The sequence below is a fragment of the Taudactylus pleione genome, unplaced genomic scaffold (assembly GCF_031769625.1).
Source record: "Taudactylus pleione unplaced genomic scaffold, aTauple2 ptg000053l, whole genome shotgun sequence".
Classification (NCBI taxonomy): Eukaryota; Metazoa; Chordata; class Amphibia; order Anura; family Myobatrachidae; genus Taudactylus; species Taudactylus pleione.
This window is the reverse complement of record NW_028284455.1, coordinates 14,538,613-14,558,587: the sequence shown is the minus strand read 5'-3', so window position 1 is coordinate 14,558,587 and position 19,975 is coordinate 14,538,613. Positions and strand designations below refer to the sequence as shown.

Genomic DNA, 19,975 nt, shown 5'->3' with positions numbered 1-19,975 from the left:
ATAAAAAAAAATCTTTATTTTGTCAGTTGTAATTTCTTGTTCAGAATATATAGCAGCCATGTATTGCTCCTTTTTTCAATAAATGTTATTTTTATGGATAGTACAGATTTTTCATCTCATGGGTATCGCCCGGGTTAGGTGCTATGAAACTTTTTATTATTAGGTTAGCTTTCTAGAGTTAATAAAGCATTTTTTCTTCACCAGAGAGTTATTTAGACATGTCCACTATGTGCAAGGTAATCGTGACTAACATATGTTATATATCTAAGAGTGGGTTACAGTACTCATTAGCACATTTTATTGGAAATTATGCTTGTTTAAATTTTGTTTTACTATATATTTGTGATTGTTCTAAACTATTATTTTTCATATTTAACGATAGTAATTCTTATTCTAATATTCTCCTCCAAACAAATTATCCTTACCATTGTATAGGATTGTCTGTGTTTGTAAGTGTTAATTAAACTATTCTCAGGTGGAGGAAGCATTTATATTTTATATAGCAATTTCTTTAACATTCAACATTGGCAGCAATACACATAATATACTGTGTCTGATCTACTTGGCAAGCAGGGCGAGGAACATGAAACAACTGTCTTGATGACTAACATTTCTTTTAAATATAGTTATTCCCAGTGTGGGTAAAATATTTCAGTCTTGTAATTGCTACAATTGTTGTTCCCAGATATAGTAAGAGAACGTCTCAGATGTAGTAAGATAAAGCTTTGTTTTTGCATTAATCTCATGTTTTAGTTTTGTTGAGATTAGTTTTTTTAAATATATAACATTTTGATAGATAATATTCCAGCGTAAGCATACTGCAGTTACATCTTCAACATTGTAAGTACAGATATCTTTACTTAGGAAATAATGTTATAATAGTCCTGAATTTCAATCCACTCATCAAATTTTACTGTGCTAGAATTTCCATCAGCCTCCCAATATTACTAGGACAGTCACCTTTTTGTCCTAAATGTTCAGTTTCTTTTACTTACCCTTCTATAATTCCTTTTCCCGATGTGCTCAAAGCTCACTGTAGGCAGTTATAACTGTTGCAGAGTTGAATATGGCTTCCCCGGTTGTCCGCAATGCATCATTTAGCTTACCTAGGGGCATATGTATCAAAGCTTGATGTGAGATAAATTTGTGAGATATATATGACCAACCAAACAGCTTCTAACTTACATTTTGCAGGCTGTGTTTAAAAAATAATACGTAGGAGCTAACTGGTTGGTGATATATATCTCACATAAAGCTCTAATACATATGCCCCAAAAAATTTATATTTCACAAAGATTTTAATCTAATGACACTGTCTGCATAAAGTTGCAGTAGAAGCTAAAGTAACTGTTAGCCATACTTTCTTACTTTTCTGGAATGTCTAGGAGGACTCACAAATTTTCTAGAGACAGTAGAGCAGCCTCACACATCTGGGAAAGTGGGCATGCCAGGAGCTCCATGATGCAATTTGTGGTTGAATCACATAATTCCTGCGGCACAAATTGTGGCACTGGAATGCCAATCCTGAAGGTCTTTTGAAAAATGACGTAATCAGGAATGGCGTTCCGGAACCACCTGTCATCACAGCGTGCAGAGGGCAAGTGGTACTTTCAACCAGTACCTGCGCTGTGAAGTGTGATTTCAGCAAGCCGGCACTAGGTACTCATGCTGTTCTGGTAGTTGTATTTTGTATCATCTCTGCCCGTTCATCCCCCGGGATGATCGGTCGTGTCTTAGGCCACTAAGCATGACCTCCAGCAGCTTCATCCAGATACCTGACCGCCTGTCACTGATGCTCACCCATGACGAGGTGCTGCTGCTGCATGGTTCCAGTATGTGGTGTAATGTGGATACTCCTGGGAATATGGTGCTGGTTGCGGAGCTGTCTGCCGAGAGCAGTCACCCTGAAGAGCACAATCATCGGGATCATCCCCAACATCGGGGACCAGGCCTCTGACAGCGAGGAGATGCCCACCATGCACAGGTGTTACCAGGCCTTCAGTTTGCCCACGGAGAGCAGGAGATGGGAGATCCTTCAGACAGTGTCTTCAGAGAACCGTTGCACACAGCAGGAGCTTAAAAAAAGGTAAGTAAATCTGGCTTTTTCATAGTTTTTAATGTGAATCTGGCTTTTTCAATGTTTTTTTTTATGTGGCTCTGGCTTTTTCAATGTTTTCTTTATGTGGTTCTGGCTTTTTCAATGTTTTTTTTTTTTTTAATGTGGATCTGGCTGTTCTCATATATGTAGAATCGATGTGGCTTTCCCTATATATTTAGTTTGGATTCTGGTCTTCGGTCAGTGTGTTCGTGTGTGAATTTACTGCAGTTTTCTCGTATATATTTATTTATTTGTATAGTTTTATAGATTATATTATAGATTTACATGTTATAATAACAGCCATCAATTTTTTTTAAAAATTGGTTTATTTAGCAATTGATGACCCACACCGTTGTATCTCCACCCACATCTGCCCCTTCCCCATGACATTCCTGAACCTATTTTTCTAGAAAAATAGCACTGGTGGCGCTGTACAATAGAAGGCAGAGCAGGGATTACGCAATTCATGACACCACCTCACCGGCAGCTTCCGTCTTGGCCTTTCCTCTACCATCTCTTGGGGTGCCCGGGTAAAATTTGTCAAGTATGCTGTTACTCTATGGCAATTGGGTGATTATTTTGAAACAATAAAATTATTTCAAACTACTTTAATGGACATTTTTAACAAAAACCTATTTAGATTATGCCTGTGTGTCCATTTAGATTATCTCAGAGTCTTTATGTCAATCTACTTGCTTTCACTCTCCAAATTTAAGAATATTTTACTTTATGTACAATAATCTGCTTCCTATATTCCATTTAAACTGAGGCAACAATCTAGAATCCATTATCAAATCAGTAGCTAGCTGGCGAGCTTTAATAAAGTAGTGTTTTTATCTACTGCCCTTAATCACTTACTAAAGATTAAGAGAAGTACAATCATTTCCCTCCCACTGGCAGAAGAGATACTAAAGAGTAGCAACGGGCATAATTACAATCTGTCCATCGTGTGCTTAAGCAGACACACTGAATCCTTTCACTGTAATGCTCATTGCCAACTTCTATCTTTCATTTGCCCAAACCTTCAATATATTCAGTATGTTTAATGCGTAACACCACCTGTTATTTTATTTATACTGCATAGACATGGGTGTGGAGTAACATGTATTGGAAAAAGAAGGTTAGGTGCATTTTAAATGAGGTCTAGTCATTAAATTCATTGCTATTTATGGCTTGACACTTAACATTAATACATTTTATGTTCTTACTAGGATCATGTGAAACACACTGCCAAGTTATTAGATACATTACAGAAATGAGTTTATAATGTAAGAATTACAATGAGCAGCTTTAGTATAGTAAAATGGAAATCGTATTGTGATAAAGTTAGTGAAGATAAACATGGGATCCATTATCTGTCTACCTTGGGACTTAATTTCCAAGCAATGGGTTTTCTCATTATTTGGGATATATTTAGCAATTACCCCATATTTCCTCACATTGGGCCTGATTTAGAGTTGTATGCTGTTGACGCAGCTACTCTGCTAAAATATGATCACGTCGCAGGAGGCATCTTGTGTAAATAGGAAGCCATAGGATCCCGAGGACGCAGTGTCGGCTCACCCTGTGTGAACATCTGAGTAACCTGCCTGACTACGTTCTGCCCCCAAAAGGCCTCAGCCTGTCAATCCGGGCATTATGAGCCAGCCTGTAGAAGGAGATCTGTACATGCGTAGATCTTCAAACATAGGACTTGTACACAAACCATCGGGTTTGCGTACAACTGTGAATCAGCTCCTAGCAAATGAAAGTTTAGCAGTACTCACGGTGACTTTGGGCCGTGAGTTATGAGTAGGCACAACTAGAAAAGTGCAACTTGGAAAAACCATTTAAGAGAGCAAACTAATTCTTAAATAGTAGTGTTAAAATAACAGTGTGTGTGAGCAACTGAGGAAGTCACAATGGGCCCGATTCAGCAAGGATCGCTATACCACTACTTATACACACGCAACGCAGCTGCTAATATCAGTGGTGATAACATAAGGACGCCCACTTCCCCTTACTCACATCTGTATACTTTGGCAACATAGCAAAATAATCGGTAACATCAGACCCATACGCACAGTTAAGGCAGGTCAGACCTCACTCAGGAATTGCTTACTTCAGCGCATGCTATGAGACCACAGGCTGCATATGGTATCGTAGTGGATAACTTATGCGTTCCCGTGCAATGCCGTTGAAATGCACTGGCATGGCTGCATTCGCCCGACCACCCACAAATGGCACTTCCTGTCAATCACTCTGTGTGGTCACTGTAATCACAGTCCAGATCCCAGTGGCCAGTATGCGTACGCAACAATCGGCCAATTGCGTGCATATAATCAACTGCGATCCTTGATGAATCAGGCCCAATATTCTCTTTGAATTAAATGGAATTGAACCCTTGCATGGTTTATCCAGCTACAAATATGTACTATTTAGCTGGATTTACTCCTAGCCCGAAATTAGTTCCCTTATAAGGCAGTGCTTAGTTATCATGTACATGTGTACGGTAAAGTGCTGTAGGCAATCTGGGATAATTATTTATTTGAGCATTACGCGTATGGCTTGTTTTGTGTTTGTTACAAAATAGCTTCGGTTTTTTTGGGCTTATTAATATGTAAGGGGTACGGATACCAAATTTTAATATATAAAGATAAATACCTAAAATTGTCTCCACAATACTTTTAAACAAACTTTTTAATAGTCATATCCAACTTTATACAACCAGAACTGATACTTTCCTAGGTAGCTACAGCTACTCAGCATAACCCACTAGTCTAGATATTTGTGGTGCAGTCATGATTTTCAGAATAGAAAAGGACCAGACAAATGAAGATGCAGATCAGGGCATGGTTTGATGTTTTAGTGACATAGATACATTTGTCAAAATATTTTATTTGGAGTGTTGGGAGGGATGAGAAGCCTTGCTTTCTCCTCTTTCGCAAACTTGCATCAGGTGGTTTCTCAGTAGAACACCACTAAGATCCAACAGTTCCTAAGTGGCCTATGACATGTGATTAGGAGTACAGTGTGTACTATTGAGGACCAGAATAGGATGTAAACAAGAATGCAAAACGTATGCAAAAATTAGTTTAAAGTCTATCAGCACAGGATAATAAAACGGTTGTTTACAGGACAGGTGACAAATGTGCACCCTCACATGTATGATTACGCCTTCCAACTCAATGCACACATTCCCCATTCATAATATAATCAATTCTGAATTTAACAGAAAAAAAAAACATTTTCCTACATTTTAGAAAGACATGATGAAAATTGCAATTCACAAACACTGCTGCAAACACTGAACAGCCAACTAACCCCTCTGTTACAAATATTCTGGACCACTATGGTTTGTTGTAATAGTTGCATACCAAGGTCAGTTATTATTGTCAAGATCAATAAAAGAACAAAAATATACATATGGAAAGAGAACCAGGATTATGAATAAAAGAAAACTATCACAATCAAATTCTGTATATGGCATATAAACTAATACATAACATGCTAGTTGCATTATTAATTAAAAGACAGTATAATACATATATTTTTTTGCCATGTTTCTTTTTCTTCCTGTATGTCATAAAGTAGCATTTTGACCCAGTATAAATGTTACTATATATGGTGTTTCAATTACAAAGTTTCACATAAGTCTGGGCAGAAATACCACAATGATGGGAAAAAAAAACCATTGGGAGATACAGAATATAATTATCTAGGACTTATGAAAGCAGGCATAGTACACATGAAGCATTATTAGTCACAACATTGCTACAATTTAGTCTAATAATAAGTCAGTTATTCATTTCATAAAAGTGTCAGTGAACCATACATTTACAGAGCTTATCCATGACCAGATATGTACAAAAAACAGATATTAACGCAGTTGAGCGATTATCGGCCAACTGTGCATGTGTCTTAGATGCAATGCGCACATATGGCGTTTGAATTGTGATCAAATGTGACTTTGGTTGCAGTGAGGATTTATTTGCAAGTGATTGACAGAGTCCATTTTGAAGGTATTAACAAGGAGTAGCGGTAAATACGTGACCATTTTCAAGGCATAGTATCTGCGTACATCTGCGATCCGTACGCAGAAAGTATGACGCCAGTGTCTCAGTTCCTGCAGTCTTATGTGCGACCATGAGATTACTCAGATGGTCCATATCGAAGGTTCTGCGACCACCACTGCATGTTTGTATGCACTTGCTTGGATCTGTGAAGCCGCCGGTGGGCATTTCAACACATTTATAGGTTGTTGCATGCATTAGGATATATTTGCACAGCAGCTGCATATGGTATCGTAGCTGCGAATGTATTAGTATCAGTGGCGGCTCCAGGGGTGGGGCTGCAGCGCAGTCTGAAATTAAAATAGGGGAGCCACTTCAACTGCCAGTGAGTCCAGGCCATCTATGTTTGGCAGTGTTTGAAATGGCAGTTGGTGTGTCTCCCCTATTTGAATTTTGGACTGCACTGCAGACCCACTGTTTAGTATACATATCAGTATCAGGCCCAACGTTTGTATAACTTTAATACAATTGTGTGATATTTATATATTATATATATATATATATATATATATATATATACATACACACACACATATATACACATACACACACACACACACACACACACACACTGGATGTATCCCCTCATGTTTAGAGGGGGCTTATATATAATATGTGGAGTACTAATTATTTGGATGACTATTGTTCCTGTAGGACTCTAATGGAACTTATTTAGAAGTTTATTTGCTCCCCACTTCTACCCTGTCTGCTGTAGCTGTAGAGGAGCAGTCTGTAGCCGGCAGAAGGAACTACTCCGTGAAGCAATTGTAAAAGAAACAGACACCACCAAGTTGATAAAATGAGGGGCAATGACCATTGTGTTGGCAGTTCCCGGAGTTACCCAAGTGAAAGTGTGTCCCACAGCGCTCCCTTCACCTCAGCAGAGCTCAGAAATGTCGGGTCCACACCTGGGACTCTGGAGGAGGAGACTGATACAGCTTCCTGGTCTGAGTAAGGAGTGTTGCAGAGTTACTCCAGGGAGGAGCCGTGGCAGGGGTGACAGGTCAGCAGAGTGAGTATGCCGGAGTTCATCCGGAGAGTCTGCTCCCTAGCTTCCCAGCACAGCATATAGGAGAGCAGGTGAGAAGGTAGCAGACAACTCCTGGTACTAAGAGCTGCCTTGAGAAGCCAGTGCCAACTAAGAGTACCCAGGGTTGGAACTGAAGGAGTACTACAGAAACCCACTATAAGACACAAGTACTATATTAGATTACCTTTCTCCCTAAAGTCAGTCTCGATTTTAGCAATGCAGTTAGCTGAGGAAGGGACAGTCTATGTCAGCTCACAGCTAGGAATTATGGCTGGTTAAATGACAACCACAGCGACAGTCTCACTATACAGTACATAAGCTTAGCCTAGGAAATTCCTAAGTAACTTTCTCTTTTGGGGTGAAAGTAACTCAGGGAGAGAGACAGAGCTTCACATTCCTTATTGCCAGTTACAAATGAACAGCCACCAATGCAGCAGTATTACTAAGGGGATGGGTACGGGATGCTGACGCTCGGGATCCTGGGGGTCAGAATCCCGATGCCGGCATCCCGCAAGGGTTAGAATACCGACACTTGACGATCAGTAAACTAACCCTCCCCCACTCCGGTGCCTGACCCTAACCTCTCCCCCTAGTGCCTAAAGCTAACCTCCCCCTCCATTAGTGTCTAACCCTAACCCTCCCCCAAGTGCCTAACCCACCTCCACACCCCGTTACTTACCTTCACGATTCTGGCGGCCGGATGCCAGTGCCAGCATTCTGAGTGCCGAAATCCCCTGCGGTCAGGATATTGACCGTATCCCTTACGAAGTGCTGCACAAATTGCTTATACTAGTTATACTTGTTATAGTTATTAATAGTGTGAGAATTGGAGAAGAAGTTGTATTATGTTCTCGTGTAAGTATATGTTAGTGACTGTTGTACGAATTTGTGAAATCTGCAGATGGTTACTTTAAACTGTGAATTTTTGATTCAATACCAATTGCTTAGTGTAAACTATTTAATGCATTGTTTATGCATTCCAGAGTAATATCTGCCCTTGAAATGTGCTTAAGAAACCCGTTGCTGAAAAATAAAAAACATTAAATTGTATTCTCAGTCACTGTGTCAGCCATAAGTGGTTGCATTGGGCAAGCTACTTGTCTGAAAAAGTACGAAAACAAAAGGAGGTGACCACGCTATCTGCTGTAAAGGGAAAGCAGTAAGTAAATACTGCATATTGTATCAAGCTGGGTACACACTATAGCGATATATCTGCAGATCGAGTGATCTGCAGATATATATGCAGATGATGTTCATTCATACACACTGAACGACCATCATCTACATGCTGCAGCGGGGTGGGTAAGGGCGTGGCCTAATTTGCAGAAGGCATGGCCACTCCCCCTTTGTAAAAAAAACAAACACACATTTGCGGCGCTGCACGCTGGGGAGGGGGGCGCTGTGTGCCCCTCAGCCCGGTGCACAGCCAATTGGGGGCGCAATCAGCGTGATAGCTCCCACCCTTTGGTATAGGAGACTGCTCAGCCTTACGCTTCAGCAGCCTCGGACAATCTCTCAGTGCAGCCCAGCAGCGTGTGCTGGGTTGCTGTGGATGGGGAGCTGTGCCGGACCCAGGTAAGTAGTACCCGCTCGCGGCTCCCCCCCCCCTTCGGCGCCCCTGTGTACGGGCGATCTGCGGATCGCCCATTCACACTTGCCGATGGACAGATATGTCTGCAGACACATCTGTTCATTGGCTGTGCAGCACAGCCAATGCGTTTTGTTGTTGTTCACAGACATATCATCTGTACACACTGGCCGACGGGGGCACGATATATTGGCCAATCAATTGATCGGCCACTATATATCTGCTGCCCATCGGCCATTGTGTACCAGCGATATGTCAGTGAACGTCGTCATTCACTGACATATCGCATTGGCTGTGCTGCACAGCCAATGGACAGATATGTCTGCAGACATATCTGCCCATCGGTAAGTGTGTAAGGGACGTCTGCAGACCGTCTGTGCACACACAGCGGCAGCCGCGGGGAGGGGGACGGGACACGCCCACCAATCTGCCAGGACACACCCGTCACACAGCCTGGCCGCCGGGACCCGCAGCCAGACACAGATGATGGCCATTCAGTGTGTATGAACGACCATCATCTGCAGATCACTCGATCTGCAGATATATCTGTAAAGTGTGTACCCACCTTAATAGTGCATAATGGATTTTATTTTAAATGTGTTGCATTTATTTCCACTTATGAAAGCATGGCTACCTTCTATTCATTTTCATATGTAACATAAATAGAATAGGATATGCTGTATCAGCATTGTCACTCTACATACTGTGCAGGTGTCTGTAACTATATATTAGCTTGCAAATCACTGTATAATGTTGTATATTCCATGATTATAGTAAGGAACTGCAGAATTGCTGCATATATATTATTCTCTCTTCACAATACTTCAAGTATATCTGTATATAATGCTGAGGCGTCAGGCAGGAAATTCATGGATTTGAACCACATAACTATCATGCCTCATGCAGTTTGAATATTTGTTTCTCTACAAATATTTGCACTTTAAAGAAATATTTGACGGCATTCAGTCAGAATGTCGACATGGTCAGTATGTCAACAGTGGCAATGTCAACAGTACATATTAATGCTAGATTTAGGGTTAATGTTGGGTCTAGACTTACAGATGTGTCCTCATACATCTAGCCTTCTTGCGCGTTAAACAGCCCTTCTAATCGCGCCGTCGTGGTGTGACTCAGTAGCGCCGAGCATCTTTTGTGCGACTTTTTACCTTCAAATGCGTCTTATTCACACAGTGATGCGAATAGTTAGCACAAGCAGCTCCTGCTGATTAAAACGTTAGTGTTACAGCCGCTGACACTAATGTAGCGTTATGAATACAGATACACCCGCAGACGCACAGAGAACATAGGCATGCTGCATATCATTCTATTATCGCACAAAAGACGCTCGGAGCTACCGAGGCACACAGAGCTCCCGCGTTGTGTGGCGTGACTTGTAGCGCATGGAGGATAGATGTATGTGGGCACATCTGTAAAAAGTGAAAATATGTTATGTCAACATGCACAATGTTGACATAATGAACATGTTGACTTTTTGTATATGCTGACATGTAACATGTCGATATAACATCCATGTTGATATTCACATGTCGATATAACATACCACACCCATATATGACAATGTGTACTATATGACTTTATACTGAGTGTACCAATATGTTTATTACAAGTATCAGTACAGTATCATCATATTTAAGCTGTACAGTATCAGGGGCAATATATCCTGTACTCAACACTACAGAACTATTGGAAAGAAAACCAAAAAAAAAAAAACACAATTAGGTGTTGGCTACATAATCGGGGGAAATTCAATTCTGGAGCTATTCAATACAACGCGCTGTTTGCCTGGTCAGGAATTGGTTTAGTCAGAGAATGCCGGTCCTCGCGACTTAACCTAGGCATTTAGTCGCGACAACCGGCATTCTCCAACTAAAGTGCTAGCCACGCGGCTGTTAGCACCGCGCTAAGCCGACAAATAGCTGCGTGGTCGGATTTTTCCTCAAATCCCCAGGGGGGTGTGAAAAGAAATCCTTTAGCCTGCCCAAACAGCGTGGTGAATTGAATAGCTTCGGGAGCTCCCTCCCTCCCATCATCATCACATTGAATTTAATTATCTCCCCCCCAATGAGTTTTAAGCCAAAGTAACTTATCGCATAACTTTTATGTACGAGTATATCATGCCCAATGCAATAAGCACATTTTATGCTTGCCTTAGGCTGATTACCCACTGGCATCTAAATGCTTCACCTCACTTACGTGATGTATGTTGGAATAGAACATATTAAATTCAATGTGCCTATACCCAATTGCACTTTTGTCTGTGTGTGGTTGCATTGTGGTTTTTCATATGCTGTTCATTCTATCGCAGTGCATTCAGAGCATGTTCATGTACTAGAAGTAGTCCATTTAAAATGATCTATATTAAATGTATTGTAAATATTTGCACTGGGCGTTTGCCATAGCAGTTTAACTAGGGCAGTGCCATATTTTTGTCTAGAGGCTGAATCAAAGCCATAGCAGGGTACAAAGGCACTCTGGGCAGCATCTCCCCATCAAGATTGCTGTTGAGCACCTTTCAAGGTTGTGAGGAAACTGCAAATGAGTACCCTTGGGGCAGTGGACATGTCACCCCCTTTGCCTCATGCCGTATTGGTAGAAATGGGCAAATGAAATAAATTATGTCTAGCAACACCAATGATATGTGATCACAGTAGACTTTGGGCAACTGCTTCACCACCAGCCAACAGTGTAGCGGGTAGTGTAGGAAACCACTTGAAGACATCTCTATGATTACAATCAAATAACTTCTGGATTACAATTGAAGGACGTTTTCCTATCAATAGAAAGTTGTGTAGTGCATCTTTAGGGGGAAACCATATTCACTAGCTGGTCTTTATCATTCAGTTCTACAAAGCTGGAAACCCATAAAAATTAGCAGGAAAAGCTATGTGCCAAATGCATCTGAAGTAATGTGCAAAAGCATCTGTACATATTGACTGTAGGTATACCCCATCTGACCCACATTTCAATCGCAAGCGCAATTTCATATTGTTTAAATAAATACAGTTTCACATGAGATCTGCACTTACATATTTGTTGCAAACAAAAAGCTACTGGGTAATCAATGTCAATCTATCCACGTAAATGGGTTGGGTACGGGATCCCAGCAGTCGGGATGCCGGCGGTCAGAATCCCAAAACCTGCTGGTAAGTAACCCAACTCCATAACCCTCTACCTACCCCTAATTTCCCCCCTGAAGCCTTACCCTAACCCTCCCACTAGTGCCTAACCTAGGTGAGTCAGGTTATGCAACAAACTGCTGAGATTGTTGCATTAGCTGACTCTCTGAGATACACTTTGACTCACCAGAGCAGAGAGTGACACCCCAGGCAGGAAAGAGGAACTGCACGGGTTGTGACAGGTGCAGGGTGCTAGAATGAACATTACCCTAACCCTAACACTTACTGTCGGGATTCTGGTGCTGGTATTCTGACTGCTGTTGAAATTCCGGTGCTGGTATTCTGAGCGTCAGCATCCCAACCGCCAGGATGCTAACTACATCCCATGTAAATATGGCAAATACATGGGTCCTTGTGAAAGTATTTAATGGTGGAATGTACAATTATTAGTAAATAATTATTATTGTAGGTGTATTATAGTAAAAACATTATAACTTTCACTACATACTCATGTGGGTGTATTATGTAAAAAATTAGTGTGTCACCATAAAGTTTTATAAGTATAGTGGAATATATATTCTGGCCGAGTTATCTTTAGAGCACCATTATATGATTGTTTTGTATGAGAACAGAAGTTTACCAAGTAGGTCCACATAAGTTTAAGTGTTTACTATGTAAACGTTTACCAGATGTTTATATGTATAAGAAGCAATCTCTTATCTCCGTAATAACCCCTCATATTATATTTCTTACTACTGCAATAAACTGTTATTTTCAGTTTCAATTAAACGAGCAGCACATGATTTTCCAACAAGAATCAAAGTTGCCAGCCATACATTTTGGATTGGCAACTTTGTATAATATATTATATAATATGAAATTACAGAGGATTAATTGTACTCTGACATCAGCGTTTATTTATTAACCTGGTCTAATATGCCCCAATGTGCTGTAAACTGCAGCCACCAGAATTTCAGTTTTCAAGTGTGGTTTAGAAAATGGAAGAAGATATTTGATTTGGTCCCTGGAATTTAAACACATTTGGGCATATAGTTGTATTTTATTAAATAAGTCCTAATATAATGGGTTGTGTACTAGTTAAAAAAAAAAGAAAAAAAACTTGAACTGTGGTAATAGTGAAGATAGGGGTCCATATTTTGGAAAGAAGGAATAACCCCAATTTTTTATTTATTTATTTTCGTTATACCACTCTCGAGGTTTTCTCCCCCTCTCTGAAAGTACACTGGCAGGACAATTGCCTTGTGACCAAAAAAAACCCTATGTGTATGTGTGTCCAAGTGGTAGGGAATCTAGACTGCAACTGATTACTACATATTCTCTGTAATATGTGTGCACTATACAAATACTGTAAATAAACAATCTATGGTGGTGTACAGGTAGAACAGACTGCTAAACACAGCTTTAGAGAATGACTGTCCATCTGTTGCCACACTAAGCATACGTGAATTATTATTAATGGATGCATGGCTGGTCAATTGCAATGTAACTCTCTGGGCACAGTTCAATTGTTTTGGCCCCTCCTCGCGACTGACTGAGCTATTCAATTGTTGCTCCGGTCGGGCGAGAACAGCAGCCGGTGCTTCAGCTCGCACCCCCAGGGGGTGGCGAGCTGAAATGCACGAAATGTGACCCGTTGAGCGCCCAAACGGCACTTTTCGTGATCGCACCCAGTACTTTGGTCGGGTATAGCCGTTTTATGCGGCTAAACCTGACCTCTCTGGGAGCGATCAACGCGCAGATCGGCATCAATTCAATAGCGCCCCGCGATCTCCCATCACAGGATATCGGGCGCGCTAAAACAGTTGAATTGCGCCCTCTACATACAACTCCTAAAGAGACATTTGATAGATTAAATTTTGGATCTGCACAATAATATCCCTTTCTCACTGAAGCAAGAACCTGGAAAAAACCTGGCCCATCTATTGGTGTGAATAGGTCGACGTGGGTCATCCGACCTAGGCAGCAGCCCTGGCTTTGATTTGTGATTTTCCCTAATCTGACCCAGGTTGGCTGTGGAATGATAGGGAGTACTAACGATAATCTACCTGGGTTATAACCAAGGAACTACATTGACTAATCAGAGGCGTACTAGTATGACGCCGAATACAAGCTGATCAACAAAAACAATTGAGAATTGGGAAGACTCTGAAGTGAAACATCTTCTGTCCATTGAAGAGGAAGAAGATACCAAAAGACAAATTACGGCACAGTAAAAGATGCTGGTTACTTATACCATCTGTCATGCTAAATGCCCTGTAAACAGTTATAAACTGTTAACTGCTAAGCAGGATAGACATGGGTCTAGTAGTGTGAACGGCGAATGGGTCTAGTAGTGTGAACGGTGAAAGCCCGCAATCAGTGTGGTGTTAAAATGTGCAACGCATGTTAAATTCATTTCCATATTCTGTGTAAGAAAGGGGTTTTATGCTGCTTGTTATTCAGTGGTAGCAGTTGTTTAATACAGTAACAATTTCTGTAAAAAAATCTTTCATGCGCTGTTGGATACAGGAAAGGCAGATTTTCAGGCAAAATATCACAAAACTTATAATGAACAACTATAAAAACCACAAAAAAAACCAGTACCATAATAATTTATGGGAAATATAAGATAGTATTTACAGCCCAACACACTTTTCTGAGCCAAAAGATTTAGGGGTCTATTTACTAAGCAGTGTTAGGAGACGGAGTGAAAAGTGATAAGAAAGTGATAAGATGCCAACCAATCAGCTCCCAACTGTCATTTTGCAAACACAGCCTGTGAGATGACAGTTGGGAGCTGATTGGTTGGCACCTTATAACTTTTCACTCTGTCTCCTAATACTGCTTAGTAAATAGACCCCTTTTTTATAAAGATCAATCCCAAAAAGTAGACAGACATTAGGGTCTATTCACCAAAAGTGACGATGTTGCCCAGAATTTTAATCGGGCAACATCGTCACGATTTTTTATGAATTATTAAAACTTAAGTAAGCTATTCAGCATTATTTTGTGCAGGGACAGCGGTTGCGGTAACACGCTGTCCCTGCAATGTTCCAGAAGGTATTGTTATCGGTTTCCGAAAACAATACCCTCTGTTTTTGCTACTGCACATGCGCAGTCATGCGCTTCTGAACAGTCTCTGTCCCAGCTTTGAGGTGAGCGTGGAGGGGTAAGTTAAATTACAGCCTTTCCAAAGTGATTGACATGTGTATACAGGCTTTATACATGTATATTTATGTGCTTTTATCTTTAAAATGTATATATACACATTTTAAATATAATAGCACATAAATATACATGTGTACAGGCTAGTATAAAGCCTGAATACACATGTAAATCATTTTCGGTATGTTTAACATGCTCTAACTGGACTTACCTGCCGGCGGTCACCTCAAACCAGGCACGGAGACTGGGCGGAGTTACAGGATGCTGCAGGAACTTATGGGAAAATTTCCCTCTGTCCCTGCAGTTTTCAGGCAATTTAAGTAAGTTCTTTCATACAACGCCATTCTGAGATGGCGTTATATAAAGTAGTGATTTGTCGAGCAATTTAACACTTTTTGCTATGCTGAATAGCAAAGCGCGTTAAAACACTGTAGAGTTCATGTCTGATCTCTACAGTGCGAGATGGGAATTAATGGAGAAGATAATTGCGTTATCTTCTCCATTATCCCATTGCTGAATAGGGGATTTACAAAAAAAATGCGGAAATTATGATTTCCGTATTTTGTATGTAGGAATCTTTTCTGAATAGACACCATTGTGTTTAGACATAAGATAGTTATGAACTTAGACAAAAACATGCACAAGTAGTACTTTGTACAAAATGTCTTCCCACCAACAGCTTTGTTATATGTATTGTATAATTATTATTTCCACAAATATGTACATTATTCCTATTATAGTACATTACACACTTTTCCTGCATCAGAAGGTTGTACATGTACATAAGTTTCCTGTAGAGTAGTCACATAATGCAAATGCAATTTGTCAATATTATTGTTCTAAAACCTCATGCAGGTATAGCAGTAGTATTCTATTACTCTACAATAGTTGCTGCTATGTGAATAGAATCATTTTACAGTGACATCCACGTTAACAGGCTAACACTACACATTTCATCACTGCAATATACAGTATTAACCATCAACAGTACAGCCAGTACTCTTGTGGCTATAATGAGCATTATATTACTCTCTGACAGAACTATGGCAATAACACATAGATAATGCTGTGTGTTGCACAGTGCTAGTAGTGGGATGATGTTTGCTGTGTCAGCAGTATTGTTCTAATGGTGCATACACACGATCAGATTTTTTCTTCAGATATGGACGATAACGATTTAAAAATCGTTCAGTCGTTCATATCTGATGAAAAATCGTTCATATCTGACATGCCTGAACGATGGACGATCAACGATGCGCGTTCCCGTTTGTCAGATAACGATATCTGACATCTGATGGGTTTGCAGTCAGACTTGGACGATTCCATTCATTTTAATGCAGTTAAAAATCGTTCAAATCGTTCAAAACTTTGGCCAAATCGTCCAAATCGTCCAAATCGTTTAATCGTTCAGTCGTTCATCTGACAAGTCTGACAAATCTGACCGTGTGTACGCTCCATTACAGTAGCACATGATGTCTGTGTTATTATTATTACCCTGCTATGTAATATGTAGTGTCAGCACATTTGTTACTATACACAGTCATGATGTTAGAGTTTTATTATTATTTTGCTATGTAATGTATACATAGTTCTAGCAATATTGTTCTTACAGTAGTGCATGATGTTTCTGTATTATCATTATTACCCTGCTATGTAATATGTAGTGTCGGTGCAGATTTACTTCTATACACAATCCCGGCAGTATTGTTCTTACAGTAGCACATAGATAATGCTGTGTGTTGCACAGTGCTAGTAGTGGGATGATGTTTGCTGTGTCAGCAGTATTGTTCTTACAGTAGCACATGATGTCTGTGTTATTATTATTACCCTGCTATGTAATATGTAGTGTCAGCACATTTGTTACTATACACAGTAATGTTGTCAGTGATTTATTATTATTATTATTATTATTATTATTCTGCTATCCAATATATACACAGTCTCTGCAGTATTGTTCTTACAGTAGCGCATGATGTTAATTATTATTACACTGCTATGTAATATGTAGTGTCAGTACAGATTTACTTCTATACACAATCCCGGCAGTATTGTTCTTACAGTAGCACATGATGTCTGTGTTGTTATTATTATTACCCTGCTATGTAATATGTAGTGTCAGCACATTTGTTACAGTGTCAGTGGTGATGAGGGCAGTGCAGTGTGAGGAAATGCTGTTGCTGTATCAGTGTTGGTGTGATTGTGCCTTGCTGTCATTACACACACACTACAGTGTCACACACACAGCCCCCGTTACCTTACACGCCGAGTACACTCCCAGCTTCTCCAGCTTCTTAGCCCGGGGAGCGGAGCGGAGCTGCCCCTTCTTCGCAGCGATTCTGAGCGGCGCTGCCACCACGGCGCCTCCACCGGCCGGACTCTCCGCTCCCCGGGGCGCTCCTGCGGCTGCCGCTGAGGCTACCACGGCCGGAGACCCTGCACTGACCGAGCTGCCGCCGGAGCCTGCCTCTGCAGCCGCCTCCGACATGGCAGAAGCCCTGGACCCTGCCCGGGGAGGAGAAACCCCCCTTCCCTCCTCCGGTGCACAGATCCCTGGGCGAGGTGACGAGATCTCCTGCCGCTCCCCCAGCAGGGAGGCAGCTACAGCAGCAGCAGAACATCACCGCCTCCCCTGCCTCTCTCTCCTCCTCCGCCTCCTCCTTCCCGAGCCGCCTCCCTCCTCCTCACTTCTTGTCCTCTCTCTACTACTGTCCACTTCTTCTTCACCCATTCCTGCTCATCATCACCCCCTCCTCTTCTCTGTCACCCCTCCCCCGGGCTCTCTAATATTTCCCTCCCATGTAAAAGGAAACTGCATCAATTTATTTGCGAAATCCCGTTTATACATGCGCAGGTTCCTCTGTGTAATTGTATAATACAAGTTCCCGTTTTCTTTACATGCATTCACAAGGTCAAATCATTTGGAGTGAAGCTACTGGTGACATTCATCCTCACAGAGGTGGCTTCATGTACTGACTGCTCAATAAACAGAGGGATCTATCATAGATCTTTTATGTAATACAGCAAAAATGTTACAAATGTGTAATTATACTTAATGCTGAGTAAGCAAAGGGGAATGGGAGATGGTTGGTAAGGTGCATTGGGAGTCATTTACAAGTAGAACATTGAGGGGCTCATGTAGACACCAGACAGGGTCAGACCATGAAATTGCTGCTAGAAGTGGCTAAAATCATGGGGTTTGTCTGCAATGAAGTAACCTGATACCATATACCTTATGTCTTATTACAGGTGAACTACAGGTCCCATCAGGCCATGGATGCCAGTGCTTATATTTCTACAAGTCTCAGCATGCTCTGATAACTTTGGGCATGTTGGCACCTGGAGGGCAAACTTTCTTTTCAGGCCCCATTCCAGTAAAGAATTCAAACTTGTGCTAAATGGGCAATAGCTGGTTGACACTATGGCAGGTGGACCAGAATGCTTTGGTTTTCTCTGCTATAGTGTCACCAGCTCAGTATGTCACAGTATAGCTCTTCTAGTAGCAGCTTTTATGAAGGAACCCATGGTGTTCTGGGATGGGCTGCTGTGCATATATATATATATATATATATTTATATATATATATATATATAGCCACTACATCTGCTTTATTATGTGCTACTCCATTCTGCTGAGATAAGTACAGTTTTTTTCGTACCCCCGTGGGAATGTTGCTTACTTTCAATTTACCCATTTTTAAACTGAAACTCGGCTGGCTGGGTATCCGGTCAGAAGGTTGACAGTGACCCTTGTTGACATTCATAATGTCGGCACTAGAATGTCAACATGGTTCAAACTGTCGACATTAGAATGTTGACATGTTCACAATGTCAACATCGGAACTGTCGCCATGTGAAAAGACGATGCAGGTGCTGCCAGGCGGGTTATGGTTAGGCTGCAGGGGATTTTTTTCTATGCCTCCTTGCTGAAGTATGGATTATAAATTGGACTGCAAATATTATATGACCATGCACCCATCTAATATGCTGAGAAATTAATTGGGCAGAAACTTTTCCAGCACTGAGTTATCCTCCTATCCAAGTTAAGCATTGCTTATGTTTTTCTTTTGTTTACATGTCCTTTTCACCTGTCTGTTGTGTTTAATACATTTACCACTGTTTGTAAGAAATGTATTATCACATGTGGACAAATTATTATGTTTTCACATTTGCTGAGTGGACGTGCCATTTAACATTGAAAGACGAGCAATAAGATACAAGACATAAGCTTGAAAGATTATTTATTTGGTACCCATTATTGCATAATAAGATCACATGACCACTTTAAAGGAATTGTTTGGTAACTGTGCTCTAAGATGCATCCTGCTGTATTTTCTCATAGAATTGCAATGCTTGACTGATAAATACTGAAGTCAGAATTGTCATCTGGTACAACTTCAGTCCCATAACCATCAACTGGAAATGATCATCCACATCATGAAGAACAACACTAGATGCAACATTGATATTTACATTTTATGGTTTGAACCACCACTTAATTGTCAGGTGTTTTTCTCATAGAGATTATGATGCCTTTTTATACAGTCAGGTGCATAAATATTGGGACATTGACAAAATTTTCATATTTTGGCCTCTATTCACCACCGCAATGGCTTTGAAATGAAACAAACAAGATGTGCTTTAACTGCAGACTTTCAGATTTAATTTGAGGGTAATTACATCCAAATCAGGTGAACGGTGTAGGAATTACAACGGTTTCTATATGTGCCTCCCACTTTTTAAGGGGCCAAAAGTAATGGGACAAACTAAACAATCTTAAATCTAACTTTCACTTTTTAATACTTTGTTGCAAATCCTTTACAGGCAATTACAGCCTGAAGTCTGGAACGCATAGATATCACCAGACGCTGGGTTTCATCCCTGGTGATGCTCTGCCAGGCCTCTACTG

General features: G+C 40.8%; 1 protein-coding gene across 7 annotated transcripts in view; it reads right to left on the bottom strand.

The window, feature by feature from the left end:
* Positions 1-17,721, bottom strand: part of KAT2B (lysine acetyltransferase 2B) — a 99,392-nt gene extending 81,671 nt beyond the window's left edge. For 2 of the 7 annotated variants that reach the window (XR_015875632.1, XM_088462732.1), the window contains exon 1: positions 17,325-17,721. Coding sequence is in view for 5 of the 7 variants with exons in the window: in XM_088462732.1 (XP_088318858.1) it covers positions 17,325-17,555 (231 nt within the window). In the remaining 2 variants the exon portion in view is untranslated. The remainder of the gene's footprint in view (positions 1-17,324) is intronic. The other 5 variants (XR_015875629.1, XM_088462730.1, XM_088462727.1 and 2 more) reach the window with 3 other exon arrangements.
* Between the last annotated feature and the right edge of the window lie 2,254 nt (positions 17,722-19,975).